The 22953-nt window shown below is 33.4% G+C and overlaps 1 protein-coding gene across 2 annotated transcripts in view; it reads left to right on the forward strand.

Moving 5' to 3' along the window:
- Positions 1-22953, forward strand: part of ASCC3 (activating signal cointegrator 1 complex subunit 3) — a 372277-nt gene that overhangs the window by 228900 nt on the left and 120424 nt on the right. For both annotated transcript variants that reach the window (XM_078001240.1, XM_015136988.3), the window contains 8 exons: positions 4313-4477; positions 5537-5623; positions 6473-6649; positions 9756-9981; positions 10429-10583; positions 13051-13149; positions 14438-14606; positions 17500-17720. In XM_078001240.1, coding sequence (XP_077857366.1) covers positions 4313-4477; positions 5537-5623; positions 6473-6649; positions 9756-9981; positions 10429-10583; positions 13051-13149; positions 14438-14606; positions 17500-17720 — 1299 coding nt within the window. The remainder of the gene's footprint in view (positions 1-4312; positions 4478-5536; positions 5624-6472; positions 6650-9755; positions 9982-10428; positions 10584-13050; positions 13150-14437; positions 14607-17499; positions 17721-22953) is intronic.

The raw sequence follows: 22953 nt of genomic DNA on the forward strand, positions 1-22953 counted from the left end.
GTCCAGAACCAGACGGATTCACAGCTGAATTCTACCAGAGGTACAAGGAGGAGCTGGTACCGTTCCTTCTTAAACTATTCCAATCAATAGAAAAAGTGGGAATCCTCCCTAACTCATTTTATGAGGCCAACATCATCCTGATACCAAAGCCTGGCAGAGACACAACAAAAAAAGAGAATTTTAGACCAATATCCCTGATGAACATCAATGCAAAAATCCTCAATGAAATACTGGCAAACCGGATTCAGCAGCACATCAAAAAGCTTATCCACCATGATCAAGTGGGCTTCATCCCTGGGATGCAAGGCTGGTTCAACATACGCAAATCAATAAACGTAATCCAGCATATAAACAGAACCAAAGACAAAAACCACATGATTATCTTAATAGATGCGAAATGACCTTTGACAAAATTCAACAACCCTTCATGCTAAAAACTCTCAATAAATTCGGTATTGATGGAATGTATCTCAAAGTAGTACGAGCTATTTATGACAGACCCACAGCCAATATCATACTGAATGGGCAAAAACTGGAAGCATTCCCTTTGAAAACTGGCACAAGACAGGGATGCCCTCTCTCACCACTCCTGTTCAACATAGTGTTGGAATTCTGGCTACAGCAATCAGGCAAGAGAAAGAAATAAAGGGTATTGAGTTAGGAAAAGAAGAAGTCAAATTGTCCCTGTTTGCAGATGACATGATTGTATATTTAGAAAACCCCATCATCTCAGCCCCAAATCTCCATAAGCTGATAAGCAACTTCAGCAAAGTCTCAGGATACAAAATAAATGTGCAAAAATCGCAAGCATTCTTATACACCAGTAACAGACAAACAGAGAGCCAAATCATGCATGAACTTCCATTCACAATTGCTTCAAAGAGAATAAAATACCTAGGAATCCAACTTACAAGGGATGTAAAGGACCTCTTCAAGGAGAACTACAAACCACTGCTCAGTGAAATAAAAGAGGACACAAACAAATGGAAGAACATACCATGCTCATGGATAGGAAGAATCAATATCGTGAAAATGGCCATACTGCCCAAGGTAGTTTATAGATTCAATTCCATTCCGATTAAGCTACCAATGACTTTCTTCACAGAATTGGAAAAAATTGCTTTAAAGTTCATATGGAACCAAAAAAGAGTCCGCATTGCCAAGACAATCCTGAGTCAAAAGAACACAGCTGGAGGCATCATGCTACCTGACTTCAAACTATACTACAAGGCTACAGTAACCAAAACAGCATGGTGCTGGTACCAAAACAGAGATATAGACCAACGGAACAGAACAGAGCCCTCAGAAGTAATACCACACATCTACAGCCATCTGATCTTTGACAAACCTGAGAAAACCAGGAAATGGGGAAAGGATTCCCTATTTAATAAATGGTGCTGGGAAAATTGGCTAGCCATAAGTAGAAAGCTGAAACTGGATCCTTTCCTTACTCCTTATACGAAAATTAATTCAAGATGGATTAGAGACTTAAATGTTAGACCTAAAACCATGAAAACCCTAGAAGAAAACCTAGGTAATACCATTCAGGACATAGGCATGGGCAAGGACTTCATGTCTAAAACACCAAAAGCAACGGCAACAGAAGCCAAAATTGACAAATGGGATCTCATTAAACTAAAGAGCTTCTGCACAGCAAAAGAAACTACCATCAGAGTGAACAGGCAATCTACAGAATGGGAGAAAATTTTTGCAATCTACTGATCTGACAAATATCCAGAACCTGCAAAGAACTCAAACAAATTTACGAGGAAAAAAAAAAAAAAAACCATCAAAAATGGGCAATGGATATGAACAGGCATTTCTCAAAAGAAGACATGCATACAGCCAACAGGCACATGAAAAAATGCTCATCATCACTGGCCATTTGAGAAATGCAAATCAAAACCATAATGAGATACCACTCACACCAGTTAGAATGGCAATCATTAAAAAGTCAGGAAACAACAGGTCCTGGAGAGGATGTGGAGAAATAGGAACACTTTTACACTGTTGGTGGGATTGTAAACTGGTTCAACCATTGTGGAAAACAGTATGGCGATTCCTCAAGGATCTAGAACTAGAAACACCATATGACCCAGCCATCCCATTACTGGGGATAGACCCAAAGGATTATAAATCATGCTGCTATAAAGACACATGCACACGTATGTTTATTGTGGCACTATTCACAATAGCAAAGACTTAGAACCAACCCAAATGTCCATCAGTGACAGACTGGATTAAGAAAATGTGGCACATATACACCATGGAATACTATGCAGCCATAAAAAAGGATGAGTTCGTGTCCTTTGTAGGGACACGGATGCAGCTGGAAACCATCATTCTCAGCAAACTATCACAAGAACAGAAAACCAAACACCACATGTTCTCACTCATAGGTGGGAATTTAACAATGAAATCACTTGGACTCTGGATGGGGAACATCACACACCGGGGCCTGTTATGGGGAGGAGGCAGGGTGGGGGCTGGCATTGGGAATTATACCTGATGTAAATGACAAGTTGATGGGTGCTGACAAGTTGATGGGTGCAGCACACCAGCATGGCACATGTAGACATATGTAACAAAACTGCATGTTGTGCACATGTACCCTAGAACTTAAAGTATAATAAAATAAAATAAAATAAAAATAAAGTGTTTTGAAGGAGTAAAGAAAAACAAAAACTAAACAATTTATTTTTATGAACTAAGCCATCTCAAAATTTGGAACAAGATAAATACATCAGTTGATTTTAAAGTACTAGGTTATAATCAAAAGCCATTTGCCTATCATCTTCCAGTATAAAGACCTTTTGGATACATAGTACCTTTATACTTTAGAGAATCTTGACCCTTTTTTTTTTTTTTTTGACTTGTGTGTTTTAATGTTATTACTCGATACAAATTTGTGGCCACAAAACTCTTATGAAACTAACATAGATAAAATAATTTAACATATTTTTAATGGTTTAGTAATAGGTGATTAATAAAATCATTTTATAAGTTGAACCTGATACATGTATTATCACTCATAGCAAACATTTAAGACTTTTTGTATTTGCTGATATAATTCTTAACTCCATCTTACTTCCCTGCAGCTAATATTCTTTTGCTCCATTTTTCTGATTTTTAAAATTTATTTTAGCTATATTTCTTACATAAATAAGCTACCATAAATATCTAAGTTAGAACAAATGGTAGTAGTGTTAACTCATTAATTGATTTCTAGATTGTTTTAATACTCCCCCTACTCCATTAAAGGTCATATTTCATTTTACTGCTCATGACTACAGAGTGTTCCTCAATAATTGGCATGTGTACATACATATATTTATTTACAACACTATAGTAACAAGAATATTTGTTTATATCTTACATTATTTCTGCTTAGACAAAGTTTTAGATAACTAATAGTTTTAAAACTATAGAAAAATTCACTGTCAACTTTATTTACTTTTTACTTCTATTATTATTTTATGCAGAATGAGTTCTCCCATCTACAGTTATTAAAACTACTAAAACAGTAAAACTATCTTTTTGAAAGGATAACTTTGCATTTTTATTTATTCATTTTTTTTAGATGGAGTCTCACTCTGTTGCCCAGGTTGGAGTGCAGTGGCGTGATCTTGGCTCACTGCAACCTCTGCCTCCTGGGTTCAAGTGGTTCTCCTGCCTCAGCCTCCTGAGTAGCTGGAATTACAGGCGTGCACCCCCGTACCCGGCTAATTTTTGTATTTTTAGTAGAGATGGGATTTCTTCATATTCGTCAGGCTGGTCTGAAACTTCTGACCTTGTGATCCACCCACCTTGGCCTCCCAAATTGCTGGGATTACAGGTGTGAGCCACCGCACCTGGCCGGATAACTTTGCAGTTTTAAATATATCTTGATTTTGACATGGAAAGCATTCTTGCTATCATTTCTCCAAAAAACTGATAATAAAGTATGAATATGATTTGATAATTTAAAATCCCCTCTGTATGGGTGAAAGAAGACAAGTATTGAGTTTTTTAAATTTGATTTTTAATCTTTATGATTTTCAAGATCATAAGATCATATAAGAATTTTAGATTCCAAAATGTTGGTACCTGAAAAGAATATGCACATTTATAATTTTAATGAATTTTTAAGCTTCCTTTATTTAATGGCATAAAATATTTTCAATTTTTTCCTAAATGTAGAAAAATGTAGTTTAAAAACTGTAATTAAAAAGTCTAACTAAAACATTAAGTTTTAATTTCCATAAATAGATATATGTTTGCAAATGGTTACTCTCTAAAGAAATATTCAACTGTTTATATATTTTTGCCATAGATTGACCCAACATTAAGAAAACATCGAGAACAGTTGGTCATTGAAGTTGGACGAAAACTAGACAAAGCTCAGATGATTCGTTTTGAGGAGCGAACTGGATATTTTTCCTCAACTGATTTGGGTAGAACTGCCAGCCATTACTATATTAAATACAACACCATTGAGGTATTATACTGAGTGGAACAAATGCAAATATGTTTAATTTTATATGCACATACTTTCTAGACTTCAAAATGTGTTGTTAATGCAAAATAATAAAAGCAAATAATATAACAAAATCCATTTAACTTATATGAATTCAACAGTATACCCTCAGTAAAGACAAGAAAAAAAACTTCAGATACTCAGAAACCTCTTGTCATCCTATTCAATGTGTTTATCCTAAGCAATATACACACCAAAGCCTAAAAAGTCAAGGCACATTTGCTTATACATGTAATGATTTTCAGAAAACACCTCATGTGCTTACTAACTTTTCCCCATCTTTCCCCAAATAAACCTTCTATTTGTATAGCACTTTAGGTTTCTTTAAAATCTTTAAACATATTTTATCTCAGAACTGTGATCTGGTTGAGATCAATCCAACATATTGTCTCTAGCTTTCCACTTCTTCGATCACCTATTCACATCCACTCATTTTGTCAAAGTAACTTTTTAGATTTGTTCACTTGCTAGTGTGTTGCTACCACTCTATATCCTAAACCTGTTTGCAGTTCTTTTGCAGGAACTTTAGACTTTCTTTAGCATTTGTCTTCAATCTATGTGCCCTTTGACTGATTTTTTTCAACTCAGTTTTCTGATTTTCTGTATGTCCTCACTAGCAGTATTTTGAGAATTTTCAGATTACATATTTTCTAGATATACATCTCTGAATTTTTTGATACATGATCAGCTTAGAATTAGTGAACTGTGCAGATTTCCACATGGCCATGCTGAAAATAAACAAAAAAACAGAATTTTATGAACTTTTTAAAGGTGTCTAATGTAAATTTTATTAACTTTTATTCATCATCCATCTTTTTCCTGCTAAAGATCTTCTATAGCTAATTATATTCTAGGAATTTTTGTTTTGGTCTTTGATAAATTTATTGATATTTGTAAAGCAATAACTTTAAGTACTGTAACCATACATTATAACTGCACTCTGTAATTTATAGTCACATTTTTAATTTAAAATATTTTAAATGTTTTGATTTTAATCAAATATAACACTTACTTTGGTAGACCTTTAATGAACTCTTTGATGCTCACAAAACAGAAGGTGATATCTTTGCCATAGTCTCCAAAGCAGAAGAATTTGATCAAATTAAGGTAAGATTCTTGAAATTTGAATCAAATGCATGCAACATGTATGCATTCATTCATTTATAAAAACTTCTCATTAATTAATATCATATGAGCTGTATGGCACATCACATCTGGAATATCAGCAATGTTCTTTATTTATCAATAAGACCCACTGTCCTAGATTATAATATTACGTCATACCTAACATCATTCTTTGTTCTGTACTCCACATCAAATAATTTAAATTGGTTTTGCAGTAATGAAACTGTTGAAGAGTGTAGTATGAAGATTTTGGTTTATTGCAATATAAGGCTTATTGAAGAAAATGTAAAAGTACCTGTATGATTCAAACCATAGATATGAGTATTTCTGTACCTATATTAATATTTAATCTTATTAACAGTGAAAACTTTAATACTTTGAATCATAGTACTTCACGGCTTTAAGCTATGAATGTGTTATACCATATAAAAATATATGACTATAATGAATGCATTTGAAGATAATTCAAGTTTGCCCTAATCCAGTTGTGCAGAGGTTTTACTCTGGTCAAATAAAATATGAAATCTCATCAATTCAAGGATGGTGAGGTCAGAAGATTTAATTTTTTGGCATATCAAATTTTTATATGTCAATGGCGAATTTAATATTGGTGATAAATAATAAAATGTAATTGTATCAGCCTCAAGATCATTTCATATTGCAGTTTTTTAGCTAACTGTGGAAAAATTATTGTTATTTAACTCTATGAAAGAAAAGTGCTGCTTTATAGTAAATGGAAACTCTTACAAAGCATGCGGTGTATTTAATTTAAATGTGAAAAATTTAAATAAATCAGCCTCAAAATTCCAATAAATACATTGATTCTTCTAGGTCAGAGAAGAGGAAATAGAGGAGTTAGATGCCTTATTAAGCAATTTTTGTGAACTCTCCACTCCTGGAGGTGTAGAGAATAGTTACGGGAAAATAAACATCTTACTTCAAACTTATATCAGCCGAGGAGAAATGGACAGTTTCTCCCTTATATCAGATTCTGCGTATGTTGCACAGGTAAGAATCTTATTCCCTTCCCTTTTCTCTTCCTTGAATATCTTTAGAGGACCAAGGTGCTAATTCATGCTATGCTATGAATGTATTGCTTTGTGACATGCTACCAAACCACCATTTTACTTAGAACTGGTTCTGCTAATTTGTAAATATTTTATGTAATCTATGCTCATAAAACAAGACTGGGGATGAGATTTGATGGCTGATTTGGCTTTTTTTGGTGTTGATGTTTTTATAAAGTTTTAAAATGATACCTGATTTTTTTCTACTTTAAATGATGAATTTCATTTCTTTTACTTATAAAGTAAAAGAATATAAAGTACTTATAAAGAGATAAGTTAAAGAATGTTGCAAGCATAAAGAAAAGATTGTGAAACTTTTTTAGTTTTTACCAAATATTAGAAATAATATTTTTAATCATTAAATAAGGCATAGTAAACATATTTCCTACCATATGTTCAGTTTAATAAGTCTCTGGTTTTTACAAAAGTTATCTCTCCTCTCTACTGTTGAAACTTAAAAATTGAGGACAGAAAGCAAATTATTCCCTAAACTACAGCTCATTTAATTTATAACTTTTAAAAAATACCATAGTATAAAATGTTCAAATATTTGTGTTTTAATATTCAAGCCCTCATGTGAAGTAAAGTAGGTTATGTTTTACCCTATTTTTCCTTCAAATGAAAAATTTCCCTTCTAGACATACTTTTTTAAAAAACTTACTTACCTATCAAGGCTTTTTAATTTTATTTTATTGAGTATTTCCTTTTATAAATTAAGAATAAATTAAAACTCAATTTTATTTTAAATATGGAAATAATTCTGCTCTTATGTTGTATTTGTAATTTTGTTCAAAGACTAAATATAGAAAACAATGTTTGTGTTAAATGAATCATTATTAATAGCCGTGAGTACTTAGGAGTGCTGTCAACATGTAATATTTACAAACACAAACCAAGACATATTAGTAAACATTTTGAATGAATGTAGTAATTTAATCAGTGTAACCAAGATACCAGGTGATGATTTCATAAATTATATAAAGTTAGTATAGATGTAGTGAAAATATTTATATATTCTTTAAACATTATAGCTTCTATAGGAATAATTGTTTCTAATCTCCTTTGTTTTATATGTTTTTCTGTAAAGTAATATAATATTGTCATTTTATATTTTCTAATATTTTATATGTTCTAATATTTTATATTGAAATAGTTAATCATTTAAATAAAAGGTAAAGTTTTACTGGGTTCTGGATGAATAATCTGGCAACATTTCTGCTTGTTTCAAGATTATGAAGATATTATCAGAGACTGACATAAGAATTGCTTACAATGTAAAACTTTAATTCTCTTCATGATTGGTATCCAGGAAGTCAACTTCTGATTAAGGATATCTCAAAGCATCCCTGGTTTTTCTTAAATAGCTGTTATGGATTTAGCATCCCTGAATGCATCAGATAAATTATATTTTATTACATTTTAAGTTTAAGCTATCAGTAATTGAACAACTACTCTCTCAACTCTGTAAAATGGTATTTTCTTCTATATTTTTTAAGCTTTCTCTTCTCAGCCCCTAAGGTAAACCTATAGCTCAAATATTCTAGGATTCTATTTAAAGGCTTATGCTTAACTTTTCTAGACTGTACATGTTATAGACTTATTATTTTCAGCCAATTTATATCATTCTAGATTAAAATGCCCTGTTTGTATCTTGTCATATGGAATTTCTCCTACTTCTTTTAGCTTTGAGGAGACAACTGTAGATCAGTAATATTAAAATGACATACTTTCAAAGACAGTTGGGAAAATTAGCCTGACAGTTTTTTATAAGAACAAGTGGGAATGAGGTAGGAAAACCTATTTGATAGATACAGTAATCAAAATTTTATTTATTATTCTCTGGGCCTTATAAAGACCCATTCAGTCATTTTTAATGGATATCAGAACTGTCCTTATACTTCTATCTACCATTTTGTACTTTAGTTTCTAATACCGAAACAAAACAGTCAAATTAGTCAAAAGACAGTGCATATCTTATATAAAATGTGAAATGAAAGCCCTTAACTCATCTGTCATTTTTGATCTCATAATTTTAGGCTGGATTGTTTGTCTGCCATTTGAAATATTTTCAGTTTTGTATGTCTTGTTTGAATTTTAACCAGATTGAACATTCTTTATTTTCAAATACAGATGTTATTGGATATTGGAAGGTATCTTTAAGTTCATTTAGTAAATAATCTTTAATAAAACAATCTGCAAAGTTAATGATAAAGGAGTGGAGGCAAAATAAATGGGAGCTAGCTGTAGAAATGTGAAGAAAAAAGACTGCATTCATTATAACTTTCTATATGTCTATTAATGAAGTTATCCTCAGACCACTGAGTCTAGAATCTCAGTTATATTTGGAGTCCTTTAGTCCTGGCTTTGAGTAGATGCTCTGACACCAACAAGCTGTGTGACCTTGGTGAAATTTTATACCTCTTTGAGCCCTAGTGTATTCATCTATAAAATCATAATATCAATATCAATTAAATGCAGTTTTTGTAAAAATTAAATGAGGCAATGTATGTAAAGCAAGTTAACATATTGTTTGGTTTATAGGAAGCCAATAATATGGCCCTTTCATATAAGTAGCTACATTAATCAGTATTTCATTTGTCACCCTTCTCTCATTAATTTTTTTTCCCTGACTGGAATCCCAGTCTTCCTTAATCCTCTAAATAGCCTTGTAAATTTAATCATTCCACTATTCATCTAGAGGCATCCTTGTCTGTTATAGTCAGATGCCTTAACAGCCTCCTAAATATTTTGCATGCCTTTTGTCTCTTCCTACTTCGTTCCTGTTTAGAAGGTAGAACTTTCTAAGAACTTGGAAATACGGCTTCTCCTCTGAGAGTGAGCAAGTAGCATCCACATATAAAGGACAGGATTATTCTTATGTAGAAATAATAAGAATAATTAGGATTATATGCAAAAAGGTATGCCCCACAATTCAAGGATGCAGCTTGACTTGTACTTCTTTTCAGAGTGAGTTTGAATAATAAATTTATTGACAAATTTAAAAGCACATTGGGTATAACCACCAATCTCCTCCTATTATGTTTTAGAATGCAGCTAGAATTGTCCGCGCTCTTTTTGAAATTGCTCTGAGGAAACGTTGGCCTGCCATGACCTACAGGCTCCTGAATCTTAGTAAAGTCATTGACAAGAGGCTTTGGGGTTGGGCTAGCCCTTTGAGACAATTTTCAGTCCTACCACCACACATCCTAACAAGATTAGAAGAAAAAAAGCTTACTGTGGATAAGCTGAAAGACATGAGGAAAGACGAAATAGGTAAGAAGGAAGCAAATATGTTTGAATGTATTGTTTTGTGCAAATAGAATATGTTGCTAGATGTAAAAGAAGGTATTGTGAATTTACACATTAATCAAAATAAAAATTTTGCCATACTTATAAATATTTTTCATTTATCTAAAATCAAGCAAAAATCTCTTCATATTCAAGTGAATCTGTTTATAGTAGTTTAAACACTATCGTAATTTTAAGAACCCTATTAATAGCTAAAGAAACCTTGATACTGGCTTTAAAAACTGTGAATTGCTAATTCAAGTTAACTATTACAAAATATTCAAACATGCCAGGTCAAGAATGTCAGCTAATCTACATAGCAAATCATAAAACAAGCAATAAAATCACCTTCTCTGAAATCCCATTTACAAGTCAGATTATATTGCTTTTTTCTGCCTGGACACATTTGTTCTATGTGATATTTTTCTGCAGGTCACATTTTGCATCATGTGAATATTGGACTGAAGGTCAAACAATGTGTTCATCAGATTCCTTCTGTTATGATGGAAGCATCCATTCAGCCCATCACAAGGACTGTCCTCCGAGTGACACTCAGCATCTATCCTGATTTCACTTGGAATGATCAGGTAGAAGTGGAAAACGCCTATATCTATGTTAAACAAAAATGTCTGTACTACAGGCTCAACTACATCTGTTCCTAAGGCATATAGAAAATCCTCTAAAAGGAATATATATTGAGGATTTATGTAAAAAATTATAGCAATTAGCCGAGAATGGTGACAGGCGCCTGTAGTCCCAGCTACTTGGGAAGCTGAGGCAGGAGAATGGTGTGAACCCGAAAGGCCTGAGTTTGCTGTGAGCCAAGACCATGCCACTGCACTCCAGCCTGGGTGACAGAGCGAGACTCCGTCTCAAAAAAAAAAAAAAAAAAACTTATAGCAATATTTACTCTCATCCTCAACAAAACCTTGGTATATTAGTAATATGTCAACCAGTGAGGTTCCTTCAAAACATTTAGAAAACCTAAATTTCAACAATGAACAACAGTTTAGTGGATTCAACTCCATAGGGACTTTGCTATATTAGTTCTATCTTCTTTTATTTTCTCTATGTTATCTTCATTTTTGCCATGTCTACTTTGTCATTTTAGCCTTCCAAAAAATTCAAGATTTTTCATGATAAAAAGAGCCATTTTTAAATCTTGATGTCTCTTAAATTAATATTCTTTCCTTTTTTGAAACATTAGACTTGTAGAAAAGTATTCTTTATTTTCTCCCAATCACCTGTTTCTTTCCTGCTGAGACTACTTCCTCCATGATCTCCAGAGACTGATGGATTGCCGTAATAAATAGATCTTTCTCAGTTATTTTCTTTACTTCTCTGAATATTTAACACCATACAGTTTTTCAAAATGTTCATCCTTGATTCCCATCACGTTTTTGTTTGTTTTAATTCTTTCTTCTCCATTGATAGCTTAGATATTATTGTGTATATAAAGATACACACCAGATTCTCTTTTTATTCAATCAATATCTTTTAAAGATCTATTTTTGTACCAGTTACTATGTTAGAGATTGTAGGTACAAAGGCAAGTGAGGCTTAGTTCTTACTTTCAATAAGCCGATGGGGGAAAACAAGTAAATCACTATTAATAGTATAGCAGTGCCTATTTTGCATGTTATTGTAAAGTTCTAATTAAGTATCTTCTGCATTACCTGATGTTTATAGATCTTTAATGTGAATGAATTTTAACAGTATGCTCTAAAATTACCCAACCTTGATTTTAACCTAATTCTACATTGGTCTTAAAGTGTCCAAATCTTTAATTTCTTTAGTTTCCTCAGTTATAAACATGTATTATAATAATAATAATAATCTTTTTTACAGAATTTTCATTGGGACTAGATGATACAAAATTATATTTAATATTTCTATAGGTATAAAGTTTCACATAAATATAAATTTATTGTTACCCATAAACTCATACTTGAAATTTTATTTCTAATACACTATTTTTGAAATGAGTGGAAGTTTTGTATTTCTTACACTGTGTCCTTCTGCCAATATCTGTAATAAATCTGCAGTTTGATTTAACTCATTAGTAAGACAGAGTACTTAATGATTTTAATAGTTATCTCTGTCAGGCACAATGCTGTTGACTTCAAGATTGGAAAACTTAAGTTGCCTCAAACTGAGTTAAGGACTGAAGTATATTATCTTTCATAATAAAAGGTCCACAGGTAGAATAGGCCCTAATGATGGTTGAGTCTTCTGTTTAAAGATATCATTCAAGGACCAGGAACTTTTCACCCATTTGCTCTGCTGACACTTGTGGATACTTCTCAAATGTTTTCATGATTTACTGTTTGCATTAAACAGAGCATGGGAAACACATCCCCACTTCTCCAGCCCAGAGCATGGACCATAGACCTTTTCTTCTGTCTAATTGGGCCGGTATTTGTCATGTGCCTCTGCCTTACCACAGCAGTTGTGAGGGGAATCCCATGAGCTGATTGACTTATGCCAATCAAAATTATCCCAGAGGATGTGGTCACTTTTTCTTGAGTCACATGAGGGAGAGATGCATGCTGAACAAGACTGGGTTTTGCAAAGAAGAGCGAGTGAGAGAGAGAGTAAGAGAGAGAGAAAGACATTGAAATGGATAAAATAAAATACAGTATATCTATCCAATGGAATATTATTAGACAATAAAAAGGAATGAAAGCATTGATGCATGCTAAAACGTAGATGAACTGTGAAACCATCATGGTAAATTAAAAAATCCAGTCACAAAAGACTGCATATTATATGATTTTATTTAATTGAAATTTACAGAATAGGCAAATCTGTAAGGAAAAGGTAGTGACTACTAATGGGTACAAGATTTCTTTTTGAGGTGGTAAAAATGTTCTAAAACTAGATTATGGTGATGGTTGTACAACTTTGGAAATATTTTAAAATTATTTAACTGTATACTGTAAATATTTAAATGAGTAAACTTTGTAATATAAATTATGTATCAATAAAGCTTCTAGAGTGAGAAGATTGGATGCTATCCCTTACTTGAGTTATGATATACTATTTTTCTTCTAGGTACATGGGACAGTGGGAGAACCTTGGTGGATTTGGGTAGAAGATCCTACAAATGATCATATTTATCATTCAGAGTATTTTCTAGCTCTAAAAAAACAAGTAAGTATATATATGTGAATATATCCTTATTATTTTGCCATTGTAAAAAAATTTATACTAACAGTTTCTGCTTTTATTTCTCTGTAATTTTATAGTACAATTAAAACTTTATTTTATGTTTTAGTTTTCTGTTAGTTTTAAAAGAATACAGTGATTAAATGTTATAGTACTGGTATATTCAATGTGATCATGGTTTAAGAAATTCAGTTACCAGTCATGTCCCACATAGTGACATTTCAGTGAACAACAGACCACATACACAACAACAGTACAATAGTGGTCCCTTAAGATTATAATACTGTATTTTCAACTACTTTTTCTAGGTTTAAATTTGTTTAGATAGCTATGTACCATTGTGTTATATAATTGCCTAAAATATTCAATACAGTAACATGCTGCATGGTCACATGCTGTATGAGAGCAATAGGCTATGCCATATAGCTTAGATGTTTAAGAGGCTATACCATCTGGCTTGTCTGCATACACTGTGACGTTCTTAAGACAAAATTGCCTAATGACACATTTTTCAGAATTATTCCTGTCATTAAGCAATGCGTTACTGGATAATCTTTACCATGGTTTAATCCATGGGTTCCAGAGGTGTGGAATATGAAAACAGGCAGGATAAATAATAATCTTAAGGGTCACATGCACAAAATACTGAATAGTATTGAATTAAAAGAGTGTTTCTTCTAAATGTCTTTATAAATCACAAGACAAAGACTCAATTTGATGGTATTTCTTTAACTGATTTAACTCATTTGTAATTTCTGTTTTTATCAAAGAGAAAGCAAGTTTCAGGTAAGAGTCTTGGGTAGGCAACAGTAGAATTTCAGAGCAGTGTTTTGTATTCATTGCTTTTGTCTTCTTGGTTACCTTCTATTTGTACCAAGTGATTCCAGTATTCCACTTTAGGTACTGATAGAACTTAACGAAAAATATTAAGTAAATAATACGGTAATTCAGTATGGTAAAAATCATGAAGTTATGTAATTGAATGAATGATGTTTGGGAAATTCAGGTAGTCAAATTGGTAACTTGTTAATACATGATGATATGCATATATAAATAATATAAATTGGGCATAAAATTTTACCTTCTATCCAGTATCCTCAGAAGGGCACCATGCACAAGTTTCTAAAGTTTCTGAATATTTCAGCTATTTAGAAATTCAAGATACTTTGTCTTTAGTATATCTTGTAGAGATACCACTATCTTAACAGTAGACTAATAAGGGCTTTATGCTATTAGAATATCCTTATTTATTTTTGACTTTATTTCATATTAGGTCATTAGCAAAGAAGCTCAACTACTGGTGTTTACAATCCCTATTTTTGAGCCTTTGCCTTCCCAATACTACATCCGAGCAGTGTCTGATAGATGGTTGGGTGCTGAGGCAGTATGTATTATCAACTTTCAGCATCTCATTCTACCAGAGAGACATCCTCCTCATACAGGTAACATGGTGAATGCTGATTTGAATCACTGATTTTTCCAAAATGGTTGTTTAATTAATGTTGAAAAATGTCTGCACCTTATAAAGTTTTACTTATAATCATTATAACTTCCCTGTAACTCCCTTTTTATTTCATTTGTTATTAATCATTTAATCTATGCTCTCTGTAAAACTTTTATTTTCTCCCTTGCATTTATTCCAGTTTACTTAAACTTATTTCTAGTATGTTAAATTAACTAACATACCAGTGAGTTATGGGGAATTTTCCCCCATCTTTTGTGTTTCTACACCAAAAACAAAAAAGCTAATATTAAGGAATCATATTATGGTATCACTATGGAGTGGATTTCCATATACCTCAAGTGAGTTTGTGTCCTGCAAATAACATATACCCTTTATTTTAGTTTTATCCCTCTGCCCTAACGTTATAAAGGGGTACATGGTAATCTTCAACATCATATAAGAGTGTTTTTCACTGTCATACCTTGTAAAAATCCATTTTAAATTTTGATGACATGAACAAATACCTTTTTATTTTGACTTAATATAGAAGCAGATTTTCAGGAATAAATGTTTACAATGATACTTTTAAGTGCCCTATGAAATACTCTATTTCAAAAAATCCTAAACTAATCTGTTAATTAACTAGTATAATAAGTTTCTTTTTCAGAATTCATAATTGATGAGTATTGATTTTAAGAGGGCCTTAATTTATAGAAAAATGAAAGTCCGTATTTTTTCTCATATGATTCTTCCAAAGAGAAACCCTTTGTCATTTTCAGAATAAAATATAGTCCTCACTACTTTTAATGAACTCATTATTTGGCAGTCCTTTGGGAATTGAAACAGGTCTTAACGTGACTTTAAACTTTGCCATTTTTGTCATATGTGTACCTTATTAATTATCTTAGCTTATTTTAAAGAGAGATACTTTATACTACAGCTTAATTCCACTTTGATATCTTGGCAGAACAGAACTAACAGGCTTGTCAACATAGAAAAATAATGAGATTGTAGTATCTAGTGATCTGCTCATTGAAGGGGATCTTTCTAGTCTTCTTTCATCAAATGTGCTTACATGTAATATTCAGGATCTCAGAATAAAATATATAAAAAATGTTTGGTGCTTTAATGTAAAATATAATCTTCAAACATCATTAATCTTTGAGCACAGCACTTGATCTTAATATGCATTAGCATTATCTTTCAATGTTCATTTAATCTTTTGCCTGCCAAATGACCAAGAACGTATCACCCTATTCCTATAATTAGCTGAGTTCTGACTACATTTTTAAAAACAATAAATGTACTACCATAACATCTCAGTTGATATTAGACATATACAAAGTAACCTCAATGATTCCAGGGTCTCTTTGAATATATAGTCATACCATTGAGCCCAAATGAGCCAAGAAAAATCTTCATCTTTCACTAATATAAAGCATCGTAATTTAACATCCTCTGTAAATATGCAATATGCACAGTTTATTTTTTTTTTAGTCTTTTTAAGAACATATCTTAGCTTTGATTAGCATTGTAAGCATTAACTTGCAATGCTTCCCCTCCTTCCTTCTCGATTTTTTATTCATTTTATTTTATTTGTGAGACGGAGTTTCACTCTTTCGCCCAGGCTGGAGTGAAGTGGCGCGATCTGGGCTCACTGCAAGTGAGCAGCACCCGCCGGGTTCAAGCGATTCTCCTGCCTCAGCCTCCCTAGTAGCTAGGATTACAGGTGCCTGCCACCGCGCCCAGCTAATTTTTGTATTTTTAGTAGAGACAGGGTTTCGCCATGTTGGCCAGGCTGTTCTCAAACTCCTCAGGTGATCCATCCGCCTCGGCCTTCCGAAGTGCTAGAATTACAGGCTTGAGCCACCGCGCCCGACCTCGATTTTTAGTGCTTCAGAAAATTTAAGAAACTTGCAGTTTCTTAAATAGAAAGCGTGTCATTAGCCCTCAGTTACCTATGTAATTAATTGAATAGAGCAGTAGGGAAAGGATAATTTTTTAAATTAACTTTTTGACTCTTAAATACATTTTTTAAGAAGAAAATTTGCCATACTTCCATTTTGAAACAGTACCGTGAACATGTGACTCAGGGTACAGACTACTATGTTACCTTACAGATTATTTCTTCTTCTTGTTTAAATTTCAAATGACCGGATTTCTATTTCATGAAATAATCTTGAGAGTAAAGCAGCCTTCTGGTTTTCTAACGGATACTTTCTGGATTATGGAGAATATAAGGTCTGTCGAATTCAAGGGTGTATAACTGTTTCTCTAAATCATTTTATGTTTCTAATTCCCTAGGCCTCCCATCCACATAATAAGAAACAACTAAATCTAGTTTCTAGGTTTTCTCAGGGCAGTTTTTTTTTTACTCAGCTTTGTTTTAAAACTCCCACCCTATTTTCTACCTGGAATTACCCTAAATTCATTTTACTTTTCATTGACAACAATAGTTCACTCAACTACTCTTGCTTGGTCAGTGTCTAACAGAACAAAAGTAATTTGTTGTTAGTAACCATTTCAGTGTTGAAGTCTGCAAATGGTTTTAATTTTTTTGCCAATTGAGGCAGATTTAGGTTTTGTTCTGTAACATGCATATACTTGTTATTCAAATGAGTTTCCTGATTGGGAAAAAAGGATATAGCATTATAGTCGGCTTATATAGGGCACTCCCCAAGAAAAGCATCCAGTATGTGAATATGGTAAATATGATTATTTGCGTGACATATTTGTTGAAATGCCAGATCTGTAATGGGTATATGAGAATTTGTGTTAAGCTTTTTCACCCCATGTAAGGAACTAAGGATTACTATATTCTTTACAATACAATATTCAGTATTGTGCATGTTTTTCAATTATTGTATAGCCATCCTGTTGGGTCTTTTCAGAATTACTGGATCTTCAGCCTTTACCAATCACAGCTTTGGGATGTAAAGCTTATGAAGCCCTGTACAACTTCAGCCACTTTAACCCTGTACAGACACAAATATTTCATACACTGTATCACACGGATTGTAATGTCCTACTTGGAGCACCTACTGGATCGGGAAAGACTGTTGCAGCTGAATTAGCCATTTTCAGAGTCTTCAACAAATACCCTACTTCAAAGGTCTGTTGAAAGAATCATATACCTACATTTAATTAGAAAAGATGTTCATAATCTCTAAACTAGACAGTTATAAATATATTAGCAGGGTCCAAAGAATAGATTTGTCAGTCTCAATGAATTTCCCAGGGGACCAGATCAGTACAGATACACCGTGAAGATATCATGGGTTTGGTTATATACTACCACAATATAGTGAATGTCACAATAAAGCAAGTCACACAAATTTTTTGGATTCCCAGTTCATATAAAAATTATGTTTATACTATACCATAGCCTATTAAGTGTGCAATAGCATGTTTAAAATATCTACATAGCTAAATTTGAAAATACTTTATTACTAAGAAATACTATCAATCATCTGAGCCTTTGGTGAGTCTTAATCTTTTTGCTAGTGAAGGGTTTTGCCTCAATGTCGATGGCTGCTGACTGATCATGGTTGTGGCTACTGAAGGTTGGAGTAGCTGTGGCCATTTCTTTAAATAAGACAACAATGAAGTTTGCCACATTGATTGACTCTTCCTTTCATGAAAAATTTTTCTGTAGCGTGTGATGCCGCCTGATAGCATTTTACCCACTATAGAACGTCTTTCAAAATGAGTCAACCCTCTCAAACCCTGCCACTGCTTTATGAACTAAGTTTATGTAATATTCTAAATCCTTATGGTAATTTCAGCAATGGCCTCAGTATCTTTGTCATCAGTAGATTCTATCGCAAGAAACACCTTTTCTTTGCTCATCCATGGAAGCAACTCCTCATCTGTTCATTTTATCATGAGATTGTAACAATTCAGTTATATCATCAGGCTCCACTTCTAATTCTAGTTCTCTTGCTGTTTCTACCACATCTGCAGTGCCTTTCTCTACTGAGGTCTTGAATCCCTCAGTCGTCCATGAAGGGTGGAATCAACTTCTTCCTAACTCCTGTTAATGTTGGTATTTTGATCTCCTCCCAAGAATCATGCATGTTCTTAATGGCATCTAGAATTGCGAATTCTTTCCAGAAGGTTTTCAACTTAACTCTGCCCAGGTCCATCAGAGGAATCACTATCTATGGTAGCTATAGTCTTATGAAACATATTTCTTAAGTAAAAAGATAGGAAAGCCAAAATTACCCCTAGATCCCTGGAGTGCAGAATAGGTCTTATGTTAGCAGGCATGAAAACAACATTCATCTCTTTGTACATCTCTGTCAAAGCTTTGGAGTGTGATTAGTTGCATTGTCAATGAGCAGTCACATTTTGAAAGGAATCTTTTTTTCTAAGCAGTAGGTCTTAACAGTGGGCTTAAAATATTCAATAAACCATGCCCTTTAGTAGTAAATATGCTGTCATCCGGGCTTTGTTGTTCCATTTATAGAGCACAGACAGAGGTGATTTAGCATAATTCTTAAGGACGCTAGGGTTTTCGGAATGGTTAAATGAGCATTGGCTTCAAATTCAAGTCACCCGTTGCATTAGTCGCTAACAAGAAAGTTAGCTTATCCTTTGAAGCTTTGAAGCCAGTCATTGACTTCTCTCTACCTGTGAAAGTCCTTGATGGCATCCTCTTCCAATATTAGGCTATTTTGTATACATTAAAACTCTGTTGTTTATTGTAGCCACCTTCCTCAATTATCTTAGCTATATTTTCCAGATAACTTGCTGCAGCTTCTGTATCAGCACTTGCTACTTCACCTGGCACTTTATAGAGGTGACTTCTTTCTTTAAACATTGTGAAACAAGCTTCAAATTTTTCTTCTGGATTGTCCTCACCACTCTCAGCCTTCACAGAATTGAAGAGAATTTGGGGCTTGCTCTAGAGCAGGCTTTATGTTATGGAAATATCGTGGTTGATTTGATCTTCTATCTATACCTCTCAAACTTTCTCCATATCAGGAATAAAACTGTTTCACTTTCTTATTATTCATGTGTTCAGTGAAGTAGCACTTTTCATTTCCTTCAAGAACTTGTCCTTTGCATTCAAAACTTGACTAACTCCTTGGTATTAAGAGGCCTGGCTTTTGGCCTATCTCAGCTTTCGGCATGCCCTCCTCCCTAAGCTTAATCATTTCTAGCTTTTGATTTAAAGTGAGAGACATGCAACTCTTCCTTTCACTTGAACATTTAGAGGCTATTGTAGGATTATTAATTGACCTAATTTCAATATTGTTGTGTCTTAGGGAAGAAGGAGGCCTGAGGAGAAGGAAAGAGATGGGGGAACAGCTGGTCAGTAGAGAAGTTAGAGCACACACACTTATAATTAAGTTTGTCATCTTATATGGTATAGTTCATGACACTACAAAACAATTACAATAACATCAAAGATCACTGACTACAGATCACCATAACCAATATAATAATACAGAAAAAGTTAGAAATATTGGTAGAATTACCAAAATGTAACAGAGGCATGAAGTGAGCACATACTGTTGGAAAAATCAGTAGAATTGCTATTGATAGAATTGCTCAATGTGGGGTTGCCACAAAACCTCCAATTTGTAAAAAACAGTATCTGCAAAGTGCAGTAAAATGAGCTATACCTGTATTAGGATAATTTGCAGCAAGAAAATTTACCTTAAACTTTGTAGTTCTCCAGTTGAATTTCTAGTGTATGCAGTGGCACACACACATCCTTTCCTCATTGTTAGATTTCTACAATTCGTAGATAATTTCACTGTGAGAAACCCACTTCATAGGTATAAACAATACAAAATAATTCATAATCAAATCTTTTCTATATGAAGAAAATACTAGTGCTTTAATGAATATAGTTTGATTATACATGTTAAATATAGAGTAGCTTTTATATAACTTCTGCAAATGGCCATGATATTAATTAATATTAAATAACATTACAAGTCAAGTAAGTATTGCTTTAAAGCTTTCTTGAAGCATAATTTTTAACTCTTTCCTAATATTTATTATTTTAATAAAAATTATGTATATTTAAGGTATACAATGTGATGTTTTGATATACATTGTCAAGTGATTACTGCCATAAGCTAATTAACATACCTATCACTTCAAATAGTTATCTTTTTTGTGGTGAGAACACATAAAATCTATTCTCTTAGCAGATTTCAAGTATATAATGCAGTACTATTAACTATGATCACGATGCTGTATATTAGGTGCCTAGTACTTATTCATTCATCATAAATGAAACTTTATACCTGTTGACCAGTAATCTCCTCATTCCCCCTTCCTCACCCCTGGTAACCAATATCCTACTCTTTCCTTCTATGAATCCAACTTTTAAAAATTCATGTGTAAGTGAAATTATGCAGTATTTTTCTATGTCTGGCATATTTCACTTAGCATAATGTCCCCAGGGCTCATCTATATTGTTGAAAAGGCTGATTTCATTCTTCTTTAAAGCTGAATATTTCATTGTGTGTGTGTGTATATATATATCACATATATATACATATATATGTATATATTACAATTTCTTTATCTATCTTGAAACACTTAGATTGTTTCCATATCTGGGCTATTCTAGGTAAAGCTGCAATGAACATGGGAGTGCAGATATCTCTTTAAGATACTGATCTCATTTCCTTTGGATATATACCCAAAAGTGGGATTTCTGGATAGTTCTATGCTTAATTTTTAAAGAACCTCGAAATTGTCTTCCATAATGGCTACACAATTTACATTACCACCAATCATGTACAGTAACAGTTACCTTTTCTCCACATCCTCACCTACATGTGTTCTTTGTTTTTTGTTTTCTTTTTTTTTGTTTGTTTTTTGAGGAGATGGGGTCTCGCTGTGTTGCCCAGACTGGCCTTGAACTTCTGGGCTCAAGTGATCCTCCTGCCTCAGCCTCCTGAGTAGCTGGGACTACAGGTTTGTGCCACATGCCCAGCTGTCTTTTGTCTTTTGATAATAGCCATTTTAACAGGTGTAAATGGATGTCTTATTGTGAGTTTAGTTTTCATTTCCTTGATGATTAGTTATGAAGAGCACCTTTTCATGTATCCAGTGGCCATTTGTGTGTTTTCTTTTGAAAAAAAATGTATTCAGATCTTTTGCCCACTTTTAATTGAATTATTTGGGTTTATCTGCTATCGAGTTGTGTAAGTTTCTATTTTGGATTGTAACCTTTTATCAGATACTTAGTCCCTGCTTATCCTCAGGTGATACATTCCAAAACCCTGATGGATGCCTGCAACCTGATAGTATTTAACCAAATTGAGTAGGGGGAAGGGAGAGATAAGGAGAGAATTGTTAAAGGATGCAACATTACAGCTGGGTAGAATGAATAAATTCTGGTGTTGTACACGACTGTAGAAGGACTGTAGTTAACAATAATATATAATATGGTTTCACATAGCTAGAAGAAGGATGTTGAAGGTTCCCACCACAAAGAAATGATAAATGTTTGAGATGATGGATAGGCTAATTACCCTGATCTGATCACTATACATTATATGTATCAAAACATCACTGTGTGTCCCATAAATATGTGCAATTATTATGTGTCAAGTAAAAACAAATAAAAAGTAAAAAAAGAAATGGTATAGTAGTACAGTACTATGTCCTTTATAAATATATACTTAAGAAAAATGTATTAAAATTTTAAAACCACATTTTCATTCATGTTTTTCGCCAACAAATTTAATACCTTTTCCATCTTAACTAAGTGCTTATCATGTACTGTGGCCATAATTTTTGCACTTTAAGGTGCAACATCAAAATTGGCACAAATTTCTTTTTTCTTTCTTTTTTTTTTTTTTTTTCTTTTTTTGAGATGAAATTTTGCTCTTGTTGCCCAGACTGGAGTGCAATGTCCCAATCTCAGCTCACTGCAACCTCTGCCTCCTGGATTCAACTGATTCTTCTGCCTCAGCCTCCCAAGTAGCTGGGATTAAAGGCATGCGCCTCCACACCCAGCTAATCTTTGTATTTTTTTAGTAGAGATGGGGTTTCTCCATGTTGATCAGGCTAGTCTGAAACTCCTGACCTTAGGTGATCCACCCACCTTGACCTCCCAAAGTGCTGGGATTACAGGCCTGAGCAACTGCACCCAGCCTGGCACCAATTTGTTATGATTTCCTTCTTATGATTTCACGGATAGAATGTTCTTACCATAGATCTTAGCAGTCTCAACATATGATTTTTTTTTCTTTTATTAAGTCAAGAACTTTCATCTTTTCACTTGAAACACCTTGCCTTTCTCTGGCAAATCCGAATTGCCAGCATCACTACTCTTGTGCTTTGGGGCCATGACTAAGTAATGTAAGGGTTAC

Source organism: Macaca mulatta, chromosome 4 (assembly GCF_049350105.2).
Source record: "Macaca mulatta isolate MMU2019108-1 chromosome 4, T2T-MMU8v2.0, whole genome shotgun sequence".
NCBI classification, from domain to species: domain Eukaryota; kingdom Metazoa; phylum Chordata; class Mammalia; order Primates; family Cercopithecidae; genus Macaca; species Macaca mulatta.